The following is a 19129-nucleotide window of genomic DNA, read 5'->3' as shown; positions in this document are numbered from 1 at the left end:
TTGCTGCCCCAGGCACAACCTCAGGCAACTATATTTGGATTCCCAAAGCCCGTCTGCTGAGAGAGGGATTAAAATACGCTGCCCCCTTCCTCAGCCTGGTCTGAGCCATCCACGTTTCAGAGGAACCACCCACACACCTTATGGGCTCCTCTCTTTTTTGAGACCAATGAACAAAGCACAAACTTGCAGCACCACATGAAAGCATCCCTCATTTCCAGCTTTCCTTAACATTGGCATTCAATTTTATCCTGTGATTAAGACTCTCCACTCATTTCAAGCACTGTTGATTTATGATTTGTCTGGTAACCTGCCTGCTTTTATAACAACATCTGTATCCAGTCTCTTACATGTTTGAGAGCTAATTCCGATTATTTGCACAGACAGGACTCAATAGGAGGTTATTTTATTTCAAGCTCACTGGTGCTTCATTGTGAACCTCTACACTAACTGCAAGGCAGAAACCGGCCTTCACAGCCAAAAAGGCAGCTAAAATAAAGCTCTTCAAATTCTATTTAAGGCACTTTTAAACAAAACCAAAACAAGCAAAAATAACCAACAATAACAAAAAAGCAATGCCCCTTCACAAAAAGCAAAACCCCCTGATATCCACATCTTGCATGCTGCTGGAGTCCACAGCTCTTCCAAGGCTTTATTGTCCTGCAGCACAATAGGGCAGAAGAGCTGGAAGTCAAAACTTTACTTGTTCAAACAAACAGGAACCCAAAGGAAAAGAGCCGTAGTTGAAGTTCTGATTTTCTTCTATTCCATCACCTCCATGAGATCCAGCTTCACACTTGTACAATGTTTTTCAAAGATGATCAACAGCACAGTTTTCTTTGGTGCACGCAGAGTGTTTCTCTTTTTTGTCCCAACCAAAGGAAAGATCTACTTTATGCTGTGAATAATTTTCGAGATGGTATCCCAGCAACAAGTAGCCAGTAACGTGCACGTGAAATTGGCCCTGCTTAAACAAATAGCACAAAAAGGCTGCGGTTTCTTTCAAGGCCTCCAGTGATATTTAGATTTTCTTTTCAGAGATATGTAATAAACAGAAGTAATAAACCAACTGATTTAAATGCAGTGCCTCGGAGGTTTTCCTGCATATCTCGTTTGCTAACAATTAAATGAAAACCCACCTTTAAAACTATTCTTTCCACGTTTCTAAACCTCACAACCTAACTGCAGATAAGATGATTATGATCTTTTATACCTACTTTGCAAACATTCCTTGGAATTTTATGGAATTAAGCTCCCACACATATGAAGGAAGGTCTCATTGTAAGTGGAATCTGAGGTTTGGCTTGTGAAGATTTTGCTCCATTGTTCTTCTGGAGCTGTAGGAATTGTCTTTATTTAACAACTGGAGAAGCAAACATCCAGGAAACCTCACAGCACAGAGTTTTCTACAAGAGCAAGGGATCAGGAGATGCAGGTTCTCCTGACAGACCAGTTCTGTTCCACCTCTTGGACCCCTGAATGTAGGAATTATGCTGCAGGAAGCTGCTTGGAGGAGAATCTCCACCTATGAGGAGAACCCTGCTTGAACAGGGAGGCAGGACTAGGTGACCCTCTGTGGTCCCTTCCAAGCTCACCCATTCTGTGACTAAGGACATCTGCACTCCAGCAATAAGTGGAATCACCTGCTTCAGCTCATTCCTTTTGGAAAAAAAAAAAACAAAACCTTGAAGGTGAGGAACCTTCCTGCAAGTGCTCTGGGCTGAGGAGAGCTCCTGGATTAGCAGGACACAAGGGCTGCATCCCCACAGTATTAACAGTGTTTCAACACTTACTTCATGCACCTTTTAGATGAGCTACAGTGAGTGTGGCCAGTCACTCACCTCAGGCTATAGATTACACTGTTAGTTACACCTTGAGCTAACACTGCTCTGAAATCACACCGTGAAAACTGGCCAACAGTCACTGATTCTTAAAATATCCTCATAGGATTTCTCCAGGACAGGTCACACAACCTCTGCCCTTTCTTTTACTCCATTCATACCTCTTCCAGGAGCTCCTGGTCCCTACACAACTTCAAGTCAGACCCACTGCTGAGGACCTTTCCAGCAGCAAAGCCAGCACAGCATGATCAGCCCCGAACAAACTGTCAGTGGAGAGCAAACAGCCCCAAACACAAGCAATGCTCATCTGAACAAATGCAGATGCTCACCCTGGAAGATGGGAGATTACAGGCCTCTAACGCCGTCTCCACCCGTTTTCTGTCAGAGGAGAACAAGCGGTATATGCTGCAAAATTGAGACAAAATGGAGATAACTGGTTAAGAACGTGCCTTCACGTGCCCATGTGCCTTAAAGATTGAATATCTCTTCCCAGTCTATCACACCTTTAGCTCTTTATTTCCATTTGCTGGCTGCTCAGTAACAGAGGTGAGTTTAATGGTGCTTACACAGAGTTTAACTCTGCCCCGCACCAGCCCCTATCACAGCAGACAGCGACTGGAGAAAGTCACCCCTGCCCTCTTCCTATCACCCCAGTGACATGCAATTTGAATCTACTCACCCTCATGACATGTCTCTGAGGTAAAGAAATTATGGGTTTTTTATTTCACGAGTGGAATGAACAAGGGCAGAGAAGTGGAATGTCTTGCTCAGGATCCCAAGGGCAACCTACACCCAAAGGGTATCTGAGCAGAGCCATCCTGAGCATCACTGTGATACCACACATTCCCTGTGATGCATCCTAAACATATGAAAAAGTCATCATTCTAGACATAAGGGCCACGTGCCCATCCCAAACATATATTCACACTCAAAAGTCAGCAGAGCCTACCCACGGTAAGGCAGGGGAAGGGCACTTACTTCTTCAGAGGAATGCGCCCCTCTGGAGTCACCTGCAGCTTCAGTTTTGTGTAACTGTGGAGACAAAAGCATCCCAGTTCAGTTTTACACCATTTTCAAGGACCTCTCCACCGACTTCCCAGCTCAGTGCCAGAGCTCTGTTCATGTGGCAAGTTCCACTCAGCTCTTCTGCCCAAAATGAAAACCTGCTGGGGCATCATCAATAAGCAAACCCCTTCTCCTTCTCTGCCATCTCATTAAGGTGGCAGGATGAGGATGGACCTATCTTTGCCCAGATTTTTCAGCAGGTTTTGAATCAGTTGAATCAGGAGTCACCCAGTAACCTCCATGAGAAGCAGCTGGGCCTACAACCACTATCTGTTCACTGCCTACCATGAGCCTGTGAAGAGCACAACTTTTTGAGTGCTTCATCTCTCCCACTTGAGCAGAATTAAAACCATAAATGATTTTCTTGCAGTAACATGATCTGGTGAAAAATGTGGCAACACTTAAATATTTAGGGGGATATTTTTTTTTTTGGTTTAAAACCCCCACTTTTTCACTTTGCCCACTGGTCTACCAGAAGAAGAAGAAACTGTATGGTTCTAATAAACTTTCCTTTTCTTCACAACAGAAAATGCCATTAGCAACCACTTCAAAAACAAAGTGCATGCTAATACCCCACAGGAACATTTTCACAAATCCTTGACTCCCCATGGGCATCTTTTGGAAACTGAAGTGTTTCGTGCTACTGTGTCACCAAACAAAAATATTATCCCTTCTGCTCCATTTCCCAGTACTGAGCTGGATTAAAAAAAAAAAAGTCACAGCAGTTAGCCAAAGAATGAATAAAATAAAGACACTCAAGAAGGTTTCTTTCATTTTGTCTTCTGTTTTTTTGAAAAATCTGACTACACTCTAGTCCCTTTCAGTGTTTTCCTCTACAGCCAAAGAAGCCAGAAATAACAGAAAGTGGGGAAAAACTAAAACAAAACAAACCAAACCAAAACACAAACACCCAAACTTTCCCCCCCTCAGGTTCTTTGCAACACACAGGACACCACTGTTTCCCCTGCAGCCATTACAGCCCACCTAAGAAAACCAAGCATGTTATTGCTGTTGAAATGCTTGCTAGGAGATGTTGCTGTTGGTAGGAGCTGAATGGACCCATTTCAGTGGTGCAGTGCTGACTCCAAGCAGGACAAACTCTGGATGTCACACTGGCCCCGGGTTCCCACTTCACAGCCACTCTGTGCTCCCAGCTGGCCTGGTCAGTACTGCAGTTTATTATTGCACCTCCAGCGCTCCAAGGGACTGAGTGCCATAAAGAAAACACCCCTTCATTCTGCTCTAATGCAATCTGGTTTTCTATTTCAACCAAAGGGTTCTGATAGGACTGCAACCAGTCCTTTGCTTTGTAGAATAATTACAATGGGGAAATAATTTAATCTTCAAAGTCAGAGATTTCTTAAGTGACTGATTTGGCATCTGTGCAGAGGACCTGAGAAACCTTACGGTTTCCAAGTGACTTATTAATTAGTGGGAAAAGACACAGGAATGCCATGCTTGCCTGCTACTGAATCTATGCAATGTGTCCAGTGACTTCATCTTTAATTAATATTACCTGAAAAACTGCCAGAAAATAGCTCCAAATCTGACTGGCTCTACTGTACTGTGGGATAACAGGTTCCTCCTCTGGACTGGATAGGAAAAGGCCCATTAGGCACAGCCACTACAGACCTGCCAGCAGAGCCCACTGGCCACCTGGGAATTTGGGTGGTAAGAGGCAAAGAAATAGAACCAAATCACTCTCCAAACTCACCTACAGTCTACAACCTACGGAGCTGAAGGAAGTCACCTGCTCAGATGAACAGGTTTTCCATTGTCAACGTGCAGAGAAAAAAGGAAATGTTCAGTGTTTCCATCCATTTATATCTGGTTTACCTGATGTACCATTGGCTGGCACAGTGTCAGGAGACACAAAGCTGTAGTTCCAGCCACAGCCAGCCTGAAAAGTTTCCTCAGGAATTTCTTGAATTCAGCTGCCCCACAACAAACCTTATGAGAGGAAAACACACACACACACACACACACACACACACATCCCTCCTTCCCAGAACAGGCACCTATGAATGAATATATGGGATTAAAGTTAAGCAGTTGGGAACTTTTTGATTAAGTATAGATGCATCTAACGAAATCAGGCACGCACAGACTGAGATCAGACTGAGCAAAATAGACTTCTGGTATTTCTCACTTTTTTAATCAATGGCAGGAAAAAGGAAAATAAACCAGAAACAATTGAGTCCAGAATATTCTTTCATTTTAAATAGAGAGCTTCATGCTACACCTGAAGCTACAACTTGGCTATACAGGGGGAGGACAGCATTTAATTCTGTTTTTCCTACAAGGATTTAGTAGTTTGCAAGAAGAACCCTAAGAAGATTTCTGTTTAAATGACTCTGAGATAGTAGGCTTTTTAAAACCACAAGAAAGGACGGCTGTGTTTACAGAAGTGTCGAGCCATCAAAGCAGAAACAATAGCTGACAATGTGACTAACAAAGGAGGAGGAAAACGAAACGCAGGGAAAAGAGCAACGCCCACGGTACTAAACCCGACGGCCACTTACGCTTTTTCCAGAAACGCGTCCCTTGACATGTTCTGTGCCAGCAGATTTGTTGCCAAACTGAACACTTCATCTGACCATTCCTACAAAAGGGAAAACACGGTTAAGCGAGACTTGGTTGAGATGTTTACTTGCACAAGGCAAAATATTTCCAATCACGGCCTCCCCTCCTCATTGGAGAGACCCGATTTTCTCGTGCTGCAAAAAAAAAAAATGAAGACTGTTACGAATTAAAGGACTGACTTGATCCAACATCTTACCAGCCAACACGAGAAAACGAGCTTAAAAAACCCCCAACTAGCAGAAATGTATAGGAGTACTTTTCAATTACTCTGATGTGCAAGGAGGATGCAACTCCAAACAGAACAGCTCCTTCCCCCCTACCGTGCTTACAATCCTTACACAGTGCTCCTATCCCTTGCTACATTATTTTTCCCTATTTTTACCCTGATGTCATGGAATCACAGAATGGTTTGGGTTGGAAAGGGCATCTGGTTCCAACTCCCCTGCCATGGGCACGGACACCTTCCACTATCCCAGGTTTCTCAGAGCCCTACCCAACCTGGCCTTGAACACTTCCTGGGATGGGGCCACAGCTTCTCTGGGCAACCTGTGCCAGGGCCTCACACCCTCACAGGGAAGAGCTTCTTCCCAATATCTGATCTAACCCTGCCCTCTGTCAGTTTAAAGCCATTCCCCATTGTCCTATCCCTACATACCTTTGTCCAAAGTCCCTCTCCAGCTCTCTTGTAGCCCCTTTAGGTACTGGAAGGTGCTGGAAGGTCTCACCTGGAGCCTTCTCCAGGCTGAACAACCCCAGCTCTCTCAGCCTGTCTCCATAGGGGAGGTGTTCCAGCCCTTTGATCATCTGCCCTCCAGCTGCTCAGGAGAAACTTCCCATCTCTGCCTGCAGGCTCTGCTCTTCCCATGGCTCTCCCTCACTTTTCCTCCCTTTATTCTCCTGATTTATTTTTCTCACATCTGTGCACCTTGCTGAAGTGCTTCCCTCAGGTCCCTGACCTTTCCCGTGTTCCCAGTGTGGCTGATCCATGACTATAATGTGAGGTTTAGACTCTCACTGCTTGTCCTCCCCTGCAGGTCTCTCCTGCAGCTTTTCATTGACAACTTCAGCACATTCTTCCTTGCTAAGTCGGTGCTTATTTACAACCTTTAATTGCAAACCTCTTTAATCACGACTGTGGTTAGGGATTGGCTTCATTTCACCTTTTACAATAAAGGGATGAAAACAAGCAATGCCTTTGCAAACACTGTTTTTTACTTAATGAAGTTTTCTGAGCTTCCTTTGAAACTAAAAACGCATTTCCTTTCATAAAAGCCCAAATCCAAAATTCCCATTGCCACACAGCCTCTCATACTCTTTGGGAGGTATTCCCTTCTCCTTGGCTTTTCTTTTTCTTGAGGAAAAATGAAAAAAAAAAAAAAGAGGGGAGATTTCATTCTGACAAAAATGAACAATGATAAGTATCACTGACTTCCAGTGCAAGAAGTATTCCTACATCACTTTGGAGCTTATGAGTTTGTTTTACCTAAAAAGTAGACTTGTTCTGGAGGCAAATCAGCGTGGTTGAGATAACCCTCCCCTCCACCTTCTCATGACCACTTCCATTTTCCTTCTTAGGTTTGATTTGAAGAAATCAGGGGTGTGAGAAAGCAGAGGAGGAGGAGTCTGGTCCCTGAGCAACCCAACTGCTTCGCTGTGACTCTTGGAACAGAAAGCATATTAAGTGCAGCATCTGTTTTTCTTCTTGGCAACTCGTTTTTCCAGGCTCAAAATAGGCTCATCTTGTAAACACTGCTTTGTTTAGGCACTAATAATAGCAGCTCAAACTTCTCCCTCTGACACTAAGGGCTGCAGAGATTAATGGCAACACAAAATACTATTTGGAAACTGAAAATATGTTGGCTTTTAACACAGATCTTGATAGACTTTGCTTTTATCTCGCTGGTTCTGCTGGGCTTGAAACCAAAATACTTGGTAGAAAACAGGAGTAGGGCACTTCAGGAGTATCCCACACCCCAGTTCTTCCTTCTCATTGTCCGAATGCTTGTTGACAGGAATGTAAAAGGAACTCATTTATTATGTGCCTGTCACATGCATTATTTATATATAAATATATACATTTATATAAACAGTCCTGCCATGTCCCTTTCCCAGTTTTTCCTGGCTCTTCAAAGCACTCGCATCGCTCTTCCCAAACATTCCAAGGGCTACCTGCAGGCTGAGCCAAGTCAACAGGTCACAAGCAATACTTGCTCATTGTCTCTCCCATTTCAGGGTCTTCGTTCCAGCCACCCCAGAGCCACAGCCAAAGAGCCAGGGTCAGACAAATCTGCCAAGGGCCACATCACCTTTCCAGTGAACCCTCGCAGGAGAGGAAACCAGAGCCTCGAGCACAGAGCCATAAATAATAAATAAAGGAGACAGAGAAATAAAGGAGATGCTTGGGACTGCCTTTGATGGGTTTGGATCAAGCTGTGAGCCAAGATGTGCCTTGCTGCTTTAGCTACCAAATGGCCCCGTTTCCTTGGATTTGCTGCATGGCAGAGAGCAAAGCCCAAACTCTCGCTGCGGCGGCGATTCCAGAAGGCAGCGCTCGGGGAGAGCACTGAGTAGGGACTGTTGTGTGTGGGAAGAAAACAGCCTAGAGCAGAGAGGTTGTAACAGCCCCTGGATCACTGCAGGGGACTCCTGGACAGATGCAACACAAAAGGAAAATACAAATCTGGGGTTTTTTTGTAACAGGACTGCACCAGCGCCAACAAACCCAGGCTCTGATCCCGTGTGGCAGTGGAAGGACCCAACCTTCTGATATCCAACTCCAAGCAAGTCACATCCAACACATTAAGAGCTCCCTGAACTTGATCCCCTCTTGGTTACATCCTGTTATGTTAACTCATTTTATATCATCCCCATGAGCTTTACTAAGGAGTTCTTTCTCTGCAGGTAGAATATAAGCAGCAGTTCACTGTGTTGCTCAGGGAAGTGATTCCTCTCTTCCATTGCCTGCATCAGGATACCAACCAAGACACGGAGCACAACAGAAGAGAGGAGACCTTTTTCATAAGACAAGACAGCACAGAGTCTTGAGAACACTTCCTTCAAATCAGAACTGACTATGTGTGAAGGCAATGTTCCTCTCACATTTCTTTTTAGTGGGAGGTTAACAAAGCAAGCTGATGAAATTCTACACTTTCACTTAGGAATTTTATTTTAAAAAACCCCATATGAAATGGATGTGAATTTATACGGTTTGCTTCAGCATTTTATTACACTGATCGAGCTCTGGGGAAGCCAGAAAAATAAAGATGTGTGCTGGAAAGCACAGTATAGTGTGACTGGTGAATCATCTTTGATGGCACCATTTTACTCATGGAGGAATTCATCAGCTCTCAGGGATGGATTTTATCCAAAGCTTATCAAACCGAGGAGAAACAGATTTCCCTGGGCTCTGGAGAGGGGCCTGGATGGCCAGGACTGGCCATGCAGCAAAAACAGGGTTGGCAGGAGAGGCACAGAAGAGAGGGAGAGGAAAGAGATTGGGAAAAACAAGAAAAAAGCCACTAGATTTGGGAAGAGAATGGAATACTGCAGAGCAGAGGTTGATAGGTTGGGAATGGAGACAGAGAAAAAGAACACCTGGTCAGAACAGGGTTTGAGAATAAAGCTCTGTCTTTATCCTGGCTTCTGCAGCACTGTGTGGATGCTCACAAATAAACCCTGTGCCAGTACATTCTCATTTCTACCTATCCAGTGCACCTGAGGAAAGTTGAATAACCCATGACTAGTATTTTCCTAATTTTCCCATCATTTGGCCAGTGGATGTGGCAGTTTGTAGCAGAAAGGGAAGCCCTCTGTAGAGGGGAAAAAACCCCATAACCAAATAATTTAAACTGCCTCACTAAGACCTCACTATAGCTTACTTCACCTGGTCAACACCAGCCACACAACTTGAAAAATAAGATACCACAAATGCAGGGTTAACAAAACAAAATATTCGTGCACTGAAAAGGAAAGGTGAGGGAGATTTCCACTGGCGCTTGCTTTCCCTGGAACATCAGAAGGAGGAAGGGTCAAAATTTGATGCGTGGCACTGAAAACATCTTGTACTGACATTCCTTCCCAGAGCCCCCTGGAGGGATGATTTGTGCCTGATGTGCTTATTTATTACAGCTTCTCTGGGAGACAATAAGGACCAGAGTCTGTGGTCTGGCTCATCTGATGTTGGGTTAAAAAAAGAGGAATTTTTAGCTGCATTCAACAGTGCTCAAAACTGTTTCCATTCAGACAATCAGGATATTGAACATGACCTCAAAGCAAGCACAACTAATCTGCAATGCTTTGAAAACTGCACCCCCAGGCCACAGTGCCCAACTGATCAAAGATTCACTTATTTGCTCTCCTGCCTTTACAAATGAAAAGCAAGACTTAGACTCTTAGGAGTTACTCAAGATTTAGAGCAGCCAAGTTTTTACTAAACATGATTTTATCTACTGTATTTTAAGGTTCCATTATCAAAGAGAAAACAGTCCTAGAACACCAATTTCTGTGCTGTTCTGGCAAACACATTATGGTTCACTGACTGGGGGCTGGCCAGGAAGGTGCAGGAGGAGGACATACAAACTTCTGATTTGGGTTATTTTCCCTGCTCCCTGATAAGGGCTAACAATTCCTGCTGGAAAAGCTTCAGCACACCTTTTTGTTTCCTATCATAAACTTAGCTCCTTTTTTTTTCCCTGCAGAGCTGTTTCCATCATTTGCAGTGTCAGGATTCCTCACCCACCCCTGCAGAGTGTAGCTGTGCATTTCCAAGCCTGAGGACAGCACTTCCCACTCAGCTGCCCATGGACCACCACAAACTCATTTGGTTTCTATTCTTTCATATCACAGGAAGACTAAAAACGTGGGTTTTTTTTACCAAACTGATCAACTGGCTAAAGAGATTTGGCAGAGATAGAAACTTGGCAAGCACAAATATCCTCCCCTAGTTGAAGGCTTTCACACCATGATCTTTTGGCACCTGGTCTAACAATCCTTGTTGCCTGTGAGGTGACAAAATAAGTCCCCACTGTTGTTAAATTGCAGCAGGCTACAGAGAATCTTTCTTTTTAGCACAATCTAGTGAACTCAAGGGTACAAAAATGCACATATGAAAGTGTGTTCTGTGCATGGCTATCTGGGGGCTAGCATCAGAGTGTACCCACATGAATGAAGTGGAAATAGGAGCAGATTTTGAATGTCAGTTTGAAATAGATAAAGCAAAGAGCTCCCACTTCAGCAAATTGTACAGAAATGTATAGAAAGTGGAAGAAGAAGAAAAAAACCCAATCTTAAACCATGTACTAATATGAATTGTAACTTGCTTGGCACACACAGCTGTGTTTTATGTGGTGTGTTGGACAGAAATGAAGGAACTGGATACTTGCATGGAAAAAAATGCTTTGCCAAGGTAGTGATGTTGACTACACAGTCCTTATCAAGGGCTATCAGTGGGCAAAATGTGGTGCTTAAAACTGACCTTCCACACATGAACGTTCCTGTTTGTGCTCAAAGACAAACAAGGTGCCTGATTGCTGACACTCCTGAGTGCACAAGGCAGAGCTGCAGATTCCCACCACCCTGGCACAGGCCAACCATTTACCTACTCTATTCCTACAGGTGATCCACAATCTGCACACACTTAGAACAGGGTGATAATTACTGAAATGTATTGATGTGTGTTTGGAAAGTCATGGTGTAACATCAGTAGAAATTTGTGTACTGTTATTTACACAGGGATTAGTTGGGTTCTATGGGCAACATTATGAAGATGAGCACACATTCTGGGGCCTGATCTTGCTGAATAAACTCCTGGGTTAAAAAAAAAAAAATTGTGCATTTCTTCTGGGGAACTGAGCAGTACAAGTCTAGAACAGAACTGAAGTTTGTTTCATAGCAATTTCCACGTTCCTGTCATTTATCCAGATCTCAAAACATTAACTTTATAGACAGATGAGTGTGTATTACCTTTGCTATATCCTCCTGGAATGCCACCAGGTTCAAGTAGGATATATTGACCAGGTCTGGCCCATAGACCACAGTGATCATCCGATTTTCCAGTCGGCCTCCCGCGTTCCCAGCATCCAACAGCTCACGCAGCTTTGGATCCTGCAGGTAAATATAGGAGGAAAGAATTACAAATCTTTCACAAATACTTACGCCAAAAGAGGTGATTATTTTTGCAAACACTTCAATTTCGAAAATTTTGTGTTGTGTTGGAACGTTTTTAACATGATGGCACTTGTTTCTGATCCGCTTAATTACTCATTAAAATATTCAAAGTTATTAACCCAGAATAAAAAGAAAATCACTGCTGTAAACCCTTCAAAGCCTTTGAGTTCTGTTTGGGTACTGCACAGACTAAGAGCTGTCCAGCTGATGGCTGCACATTCCTATTTCCAGTCATTTTGCCTCAGAAGTTAAGCACACACAAGCTGTGTTGCTTGTCAGAATAACACGATCTGTCCAAAGGCCACTGGCCTCAGCAGAGAGATTCTCTGTGATTTTCGTGGATTTTAGATAAAACTAAAAATGAGAACTTGGTTTTTCCTAAGGAATTAAGAAGACTTCTGGAATTAACTATCTTAAACACTAGGAAATGAAAGATGGAATTTTAGTGACCTGCTCTTTCTTTTTCATGTTCAAAACGGCATGTATTATTTAAATTATTAGATATTTTCCATTTAGATTTAGTTTTTAGTCTTTTTTTTATTTCATTTTATATCCAACGTAGAATCATTTAGGTTGGAAAAGACCTTTAAGGTCACTGAGCCCACCTGTCCCCCCATCACTAAACCATGTCCCCAAGTGCCACATCTACACGTCTGTTAAATCCCCCCGAGGACGGTGACTCAACCCCTTCCCTTGGGGCACCCTGTTCCAGTGCTTGAGATAGAAATGACTACATAACATTTCTGTGAAGGAAAGATAAATTCAGTGGCTTCTATCACCTATTAACAGGCTGAGCCTCACAGCTTCACTGGCAACAGGAGGGTTTGAGTAAAGATTTCAGGTTACTTTGTGACTCAACTCGTTTCCGTTTCTATTAGGCTGCAGCTTTTCCAAGAATTACACTCGGTGTTTTTCAAGCTAAGACAACTACTTGGTTCCTTGGCCTCCTGATGAAGTTTATAAAGGCAAAGAGAGATGAAAAGATGCCCTGTGTGACTGGATTCAATCCTCTGAAAAGATACGGTGCAATTTGAAAGCTCGGGTTTCCCAAAAGACAGGATTTTTCAGTCTGGTGCAAATACTAACAAATGGCCAGCAAACAGAACCCCCATGGGAAGAGATTCTGTGTACAGTTCAAATTATTTCAAAACTGACACAAAAATATCCTGCAGTTTAAGTTTCACTGTCTCGTGAATCTTTTCCCCCCACTGGCTGCATGTTTAGTGGAACTTTAGGGTACTTCTTAATATTTAATAACTTTTTGACTAAGCATCTAAATTTCCACTGACTGATACAAATTAACGAGAGCAACAAGATGATAAGAAGAGCCATCTTTTTCATGGATCTCGGAGGAAATTCTGTATCAACAAGACCTCAGCCTAAAGGCCATCTCTCCTGACTGGTATCACATCTCCTCGTAGGCAGTGGAGTTCAAGGGTATGTTCGCCAAACACCTCACCAGGTTTAGGAAAGCATTTTGAAGGATGACGTAGAAACTGGAAAGAGAGCACAAGGCTGTCTATCACACAGTGCTGAGTCTCCTAAATACTGGGTACAATGGCAAGTGTTGCAGGAAAACAGAGAGAATAATCTCATTTAAGGGCTCTGTGAGGAAGGAATATGATTGTTCTCCGAGACAAGGATGGTTTCATGGGTAAACAAGTTGACCACAGGCTTTTGCGTAAGAGAAAAAGACGAGAGGGATATAAAAATAGTAGTTGTGTTCCAGAGTGAGGAGACAAAAAAAAGGAGTATCATTTAGATCTGGGAGAAGAGCACCAGAAATGCCCTGAAGTTGCTAAGTCGGTGTATTACTAGACGGGCTACTTTCCCTTTTATTTACAGGCTGGATGTTCCAAAGCTTTGTTTTATGTCTGTGGGAGATGAGAATTCATCTACTTTTCACTCTCCCAAAATCAGACAGATAAATGCTTCCGCTCAAGGGCCTGTCTGGGAACAGCATCATCCTTTCTGAGCTCAAAGTGAACAGCATTGTCTTTCTGGCTTCCTTCTCTTCCAGGGATTTGTCATTCCTCTCTTCCTCTCCCTGGCTGAACCTCTTGCTCCCGGTTTCACTCCTGATGATGAACGGCAATCACACCAACAAAAGAAGAAAGCTGATAACCTTTTTCTTTCCTATTTACAGTCAACCATAGGATGTGTCTCAGTGATGAATCACCCTCTAGTTAGACTGAGAGGGAGGCATTAGCCACGCAGTAGAGTGAAAAAAAGAAACATATTTGATATGGGATGCTTTTTCAAAGTAAATTCATCAAAAGAGGAGTTATCTGCGACTGGCTCAGGAAGGTTTTTAGAAGCACAGAGTAAGTGGCAAATCAAGAAACAGGACTATGAATTTGGTTTTCCAAATCAAAGACTTTTTCCTCCAGGTTTTAAAGGCAAGAAATTAGACAGCCCATCTTCTTTGGGCTGTTGAGTTTGAATGACTAATATGTTGAATTTCTCTGGTCTGTCTAAGACTTATCTAACCAAGTTTGAAGCACAGAGTCCTTTCCAGCAACGCGTCCTCATCCAGCACCTACCGCTAAAGGGCACACACTGTGTGTCCTGGGCTCCCTCAGTGTAACCTGCTGTGTGCTCCACAGACTTAAAACAGATATTTTGTAGATATTTTTAACATATATTTTTTAAATTTTTTAGTTTTAAGTTCGACAAAAAAGAATAATTTTGACACCAACATGATTCACACCCCTTTTGACCCCTGCCACTGGTGCACTGACAGATGCACTTGCTAAGAACAATTCATCCCCCAGCTGATGATCCAGTCATATTATTTAGTCCTTAGGCCTGAAGTTCTCAAACTTAAGCTACCAAAGTGCACTGCTACCTCTCCCCATGAACAGCTCTGCTCCCTCATTACCACAATTAGCTGCAGACACTCCTAAGGAGATGAGCAAAATATCCTTTATCCACAACTCGAAGACTATCAAAGCTCTGTGAATCAAAGGCCTTTTTAAAATGTCAGCAAGTTTTCCTGGGGAGATGATAGGAAAGCACATGGAAAAAAAAAAAAAAAACCAAAAAAAACCAACCAAGAAGCACGACCAAATTTAGCTTCTTTTATGTAAATGGGATTATTTTGATTTGGATAATTCCATTTTGAGGAATGAGACTGAAAATCTGCCCCTGTTTGGAGGTGTGTTTGATATCCCGGCTCATGAGGGCACAGGTTGGTTTTTGGTATAATCTCTTTGCTGGACTGGACCTTATTATGAACATATTGAGCTCTTTGGCAGATATTCAGAAGAGTTACACCTATTTATTATTGATTATAATAGTTTTTGGAACACCTGAGCTGCTGAAGGTCTGTCACATTCGGGAACATGCCCATGGGATGCCCAGTGAACAGCAGGATATTGGCCATACCCACAGAACTCAAAGTCCACTTTGCAGGGTAATAATTTCTGACATTAACTCATGTCAGAAAACATCAAAAAATGTTGATGCTTTCTGACAAAGGAGCATCTTTTTGACTCTTTCAGTCAAAAGGCCTAAGGGGCAGCTTGTTTTCTCCCTTCCACTGAAGTCCAGAAGGAGCTTCAGCTTCAGCTCCAGCTCAAGGACTGACCCTGGAAGCAGGTCAGGAAAACCAGTGTTTTGGATGGGACAGTTCTGTGCCTAAAGGGTTGACATTCCCAGAGGGAGATGGAATGTGTCACCTCCTCTGTGTTTGCCTGCTCACAAGGATGGTATTGGCAGCCAAAGATCTTTAGAATCTATTAAAAATCAAGTTAGTCATGTCAAATTAAGGGTAGAGCTGGTCAGAGGACTGTGCGCTCATTTGGTAAAAAACCTTCCCTATTTGGTTCTGCTGTCTTGAGAAAATGATCAAAAACCCCCACACTTTAAATCAACCTGAAACAAAAGCAGAAAATAGAAAAAAGCAACAGCCAGAAACATAAAATAAATGAATTAAAAAAAAACCCTTAAGGTATTCCTGCAACTTTCATGAACAAATGCAGAGTAATGGTATTTTGTTAGAAACCAAGATTCTGTGGACAGAAGGATAAAAATAGATTTCGATCAGACTTCCAAAACTTTCTCCTGTTAGACTTTGCTGGACATCATAAGAATAATGTAAATTTAAAGAGGCAACTCAGCCACACTGCTGCCGACCTCTGTGAGGATTGCTTTCCACTGTGGTTGGTGCATTAAAGTGCAGTTCTTAACCCCAAAATCCCAATTAGTGTGTGCCCTGCACAGTGCAGCAAATGCCATAACATCTCTTAATAGAATCACCAGCTCTTTAAACTTTTTCTTTCCTGAAAACTAACACTAATAATACATTTTGCTGTTGATTTCTAACTTATATTCATAGCTATAAGGGTACTTCAAAATTCCCTGGACTCTACACCATAATCCCAAAAGGTTATATTTATGTCCTGATAACTTCAGGAGAGATTTGAAACAAAAATGGCTACAGCCTTTCATCTTAGTTTCTTTCTCTTCAGAACAAGATTTCCAAACACTCAGAACCGCATTTATATTTTTCTAGCTCTTTATGTATCCCAGGAGAGGGAATATAGGGGGGAAAGAAGCATAATTAGATAGCTACATATGCAAAGAGTCTTCCAGGAAACACTCAAGTTTGAGCTTAAATTAAATGAAGAGCCTTGCTAAAATAGGACCTTACATTGTAACTCTGTAAGAGGCAAAACTCCCACAGATTTTCTTCAAATAGAAAAACATCTTTTCTCCAAGAATGCCTTAACACAGACTGTCTATCAACAAAAACTTATATACATGTATGTATGGACAGCATGGATATATCATGTATTTGACCCAGATATCAAAATACCAGCTCCTAACCCTTTAAGCAGCGGGTAAGTTGCTGGTTTAGGGGCAGTATGAAGAAATCCTAAGTGACTCTTAGAACCAGACCACTTACCCCCAGTGATCACTGGACTGATCCAACCAAACTCTGCGGCGCTGCCCAGCACAGGAGACCAAACAAGGGCAGGAACTGCTCTCTAAGACTCTGTTAAAATGGTTTTGCACCACCTGTGGTAGCCAAAGCACACAGCTCTGGTCTGCAACTCTTCTTGGGTCCCTGGTGTTGCCTGGTCCCTAAGTGTTGCTTCTCATCTTTGTATCTACAGAGCTTCATCTTGCCCAGTCACTCCCCCTGCACCCCCAGCACCCCCAGCCCAGTAGGGACTGCAGCACCTCCCTAAGGAAGAGTTTGCCCCCCCGGGTCAGCCAGGGGGGATTTTCCCACCTGCAGCCTGTTCTCCGCCTCACAAGGGAACAAGGCACAGGTGCTGCTGGTTACAGGACATGTCTGGGCTGCAGGTGAGACAATCCCACAGCCAGTGTCCCACCCCAAAGGGATCATCACTCTGCATTGCTTCTCAAGGAGCTGTGAAGGGCTGCAGAGCATCACTGTGACCCCCAGACAAAATGTTCTTGCTAACTGGCTTAAATTCGGTGCTAACAATCCCCCCACAGATCTCAAAGCCGGCTCAAACACCCTTTCTGTCACACCTAGCAACAGCAGAGGGCTAAGAACTTCCCATCGAGAGCACTGACAGACTCATCCTACAAGGAAACACATCTTCCTTCTCTCTCTCCTTCCTTTGTTGAGACCAAAGTCAAAACTCTCAGGTCTGTTTTTCAGGAATCCCTTTCACTGATTAAGGAGAAGGTCCATACATGGGAATCACACCTACAAAAACCCAGTGACAGGATTTTGTCTGTCTGTCTTAATGACAGTCATGTGAAATGAATAAACTCCAATTACTACATCAAAGATATTCAAAACAGTGTTCTCCAAACTCTCTCTTCTCTAATTACACAGAATACACAGGAAGTTTGATATTTAAATGGGTTCATTTGTATCAAGTTATCCTTAACAAATTCATTGTCATTAAACCAGAAACACATTTAGCCCAGTAAAGATAAACACTGCATTATGGTTTTAACACAAATAATGTCTTCACACCTTTCACAGAAGCGTTTCAGATCAACATATAACCAAAATATTTGCAAATACTTCTCCTCTGAAATTCCTTCTCCCTTCTAGGGTTTGAGAATGGATTCCAAATTTATCATGATATCACCATAGCTACCTATGCACAGAAATAGAGCTGGTATCTTGCTTAAACACCCAAGTCATCCAGACATCATTTCTGTGCAAACTCAGGCAGTGTGTACGAAACACAAGGATGTTTCTTTAAAAAAATGCTCTCAATTAATCTAAACTGGTCTCAACTTGACCATCTGCTCAGTTAACAGGGTGGAATATTTCTGAAGGATAACATGGCATGAGGTAAAAGGGAGTCAGAAATGCTTTAGACAGAGAGGCAGTGCCTGGAGAAGGAGACCCAAGGCATCCACTGACTCCTAGGACAGATCTTGCCTGGGATGAGCAGCAACACTGCCTCAGACACCACTGAAATCCAAGGGCTGTTCTTCCCACAGATGAAAGGACACCAGAAATCATCCATCAAACAGTCAATCCCGATTAATCTTCTGTATGAAACACCTACTCCAGAATAAGAGTTGATTTTCCAAAACTAGCTTAATGTAATTCCATGCTTGAAGTAAGAACATCAATACATCAAGTTTACCAGGAAGAGGTTACAAAGTATAGTAAAGCTACTTCCTTCTCTATGATGTACAACTTTTGATGAAGAGGGAATATGTGCCTGCTTAAAACATATCATTCCTCTTTTTCTGACCTTTCCCATAGCTCAAGTGATCCAAATCCAGCTTCCCTGGGTCTCTCATACTCTCATGACAAACATTAAGCAAATATTCAGCCGGAATATTTGTTTAGTTCTCCTTCTTAACGTTCATATTTCTCACGATATTTTTCTTTCAGGTTCACGGTATTTAAGTTTTAAACTGTTTGCAAGACTGTGTGCTCTAAAAAAACAAGTGACAGTATAAACCATCTAAGTAAAATCAGACCAAATGTGGTATTTCTCAGTCCTTTTGGATGAGATTGTGATTAACACGAAAGAACTTTACCTCTCACAGTGCAAATCCTAATTTATGTGACAACTACAAAAAGGCAAAATACCAAGAAGCTACAACCATGCACAATCTTCTTCTAGATGTTTCCTCACTCACGAACATTTTTTACCCATTTTTATCAGCTGCAGATGGCTCATTATTTTCAAAATGACCTTTAAGCACACACACACTTCCCCTCGCTGCTTTTCCTTCCTCAAAACACTGTGAGATTTTCTTCAGCATGATTTTAAAGGCAGAGATGAAGAGATAGCAGTGAAAAGAAACCTCTCTCATTTCCATGTCACTTTTATTAACTCATTTTCTTTGGGCTGCATGAGACCATTGAAAAACCCATCAAAAGTCCACGAATTGAATGATTTCTACAGCGAGTTGCAAGAGACCCCAGGGCAGGAAGAGCTGGAGCAGCAGCTTAATTTTCACTTATCTATAAATCTCGTATGCATTGTTCTTCCAATTCTGGGTTGCTGTGTAGAGTTATT

The 19129-nt window shown here is 42.7% G+C and overlaps 1 protein-coding gene across 2 annotated transcripts in view; it reads right to left on the bottom strand.

Moving 5' to 3' along the window:
* Positions 1 to 19129, bottom strand: part of PLCB1 (phospholipase C beta 1) — a 334930-nt gene that overhangs the window by 124657 nt on the left and 191144 nt on the right. For both annotated transcript variants that reach the window (XM_027654013.1, XM_027654014.1), the window contains exons 4-7: positions 11448 to 11588; positions 5426 to 5505; positions 2817 to 2870; positions 2168 to 2243 (exon numbers count right to left, since the gene is read on the bottom strand). In XM_027654013.1, the coding sequence (XP_027509814.1) occupies positions 2168 to 2243; positions 2817 to 2870; positions 5426 to 5505; positions 11448 to 11588 (351 nt within the window). The remainder of the gene's footprint in view (positions 1 to 2167; positions 2244 to 2816; positions 2871 to 5425; positions 5506 to 11447; positions 11589 to 19129) is intronic.

The sequence above is a fragment of the Corapipo altera genome, unplaced genomic scaffold (assembly GCF_003945725.1).
Source record: "Corapipo altera isolate COAL_440 unplaced genomic scaffold, ASM394572v1 70, whole genome shotgun sequence".
NCBI lineage: Eukaryota > Metazoa > Chordata > Aves > Passeriformes > Pipridae > Corapipo > Corapipo altera.
Note: the sequence above shows the minus strand (reverse complement) of the source record. Positions and strands in the feature narration are given on the sequence as shown.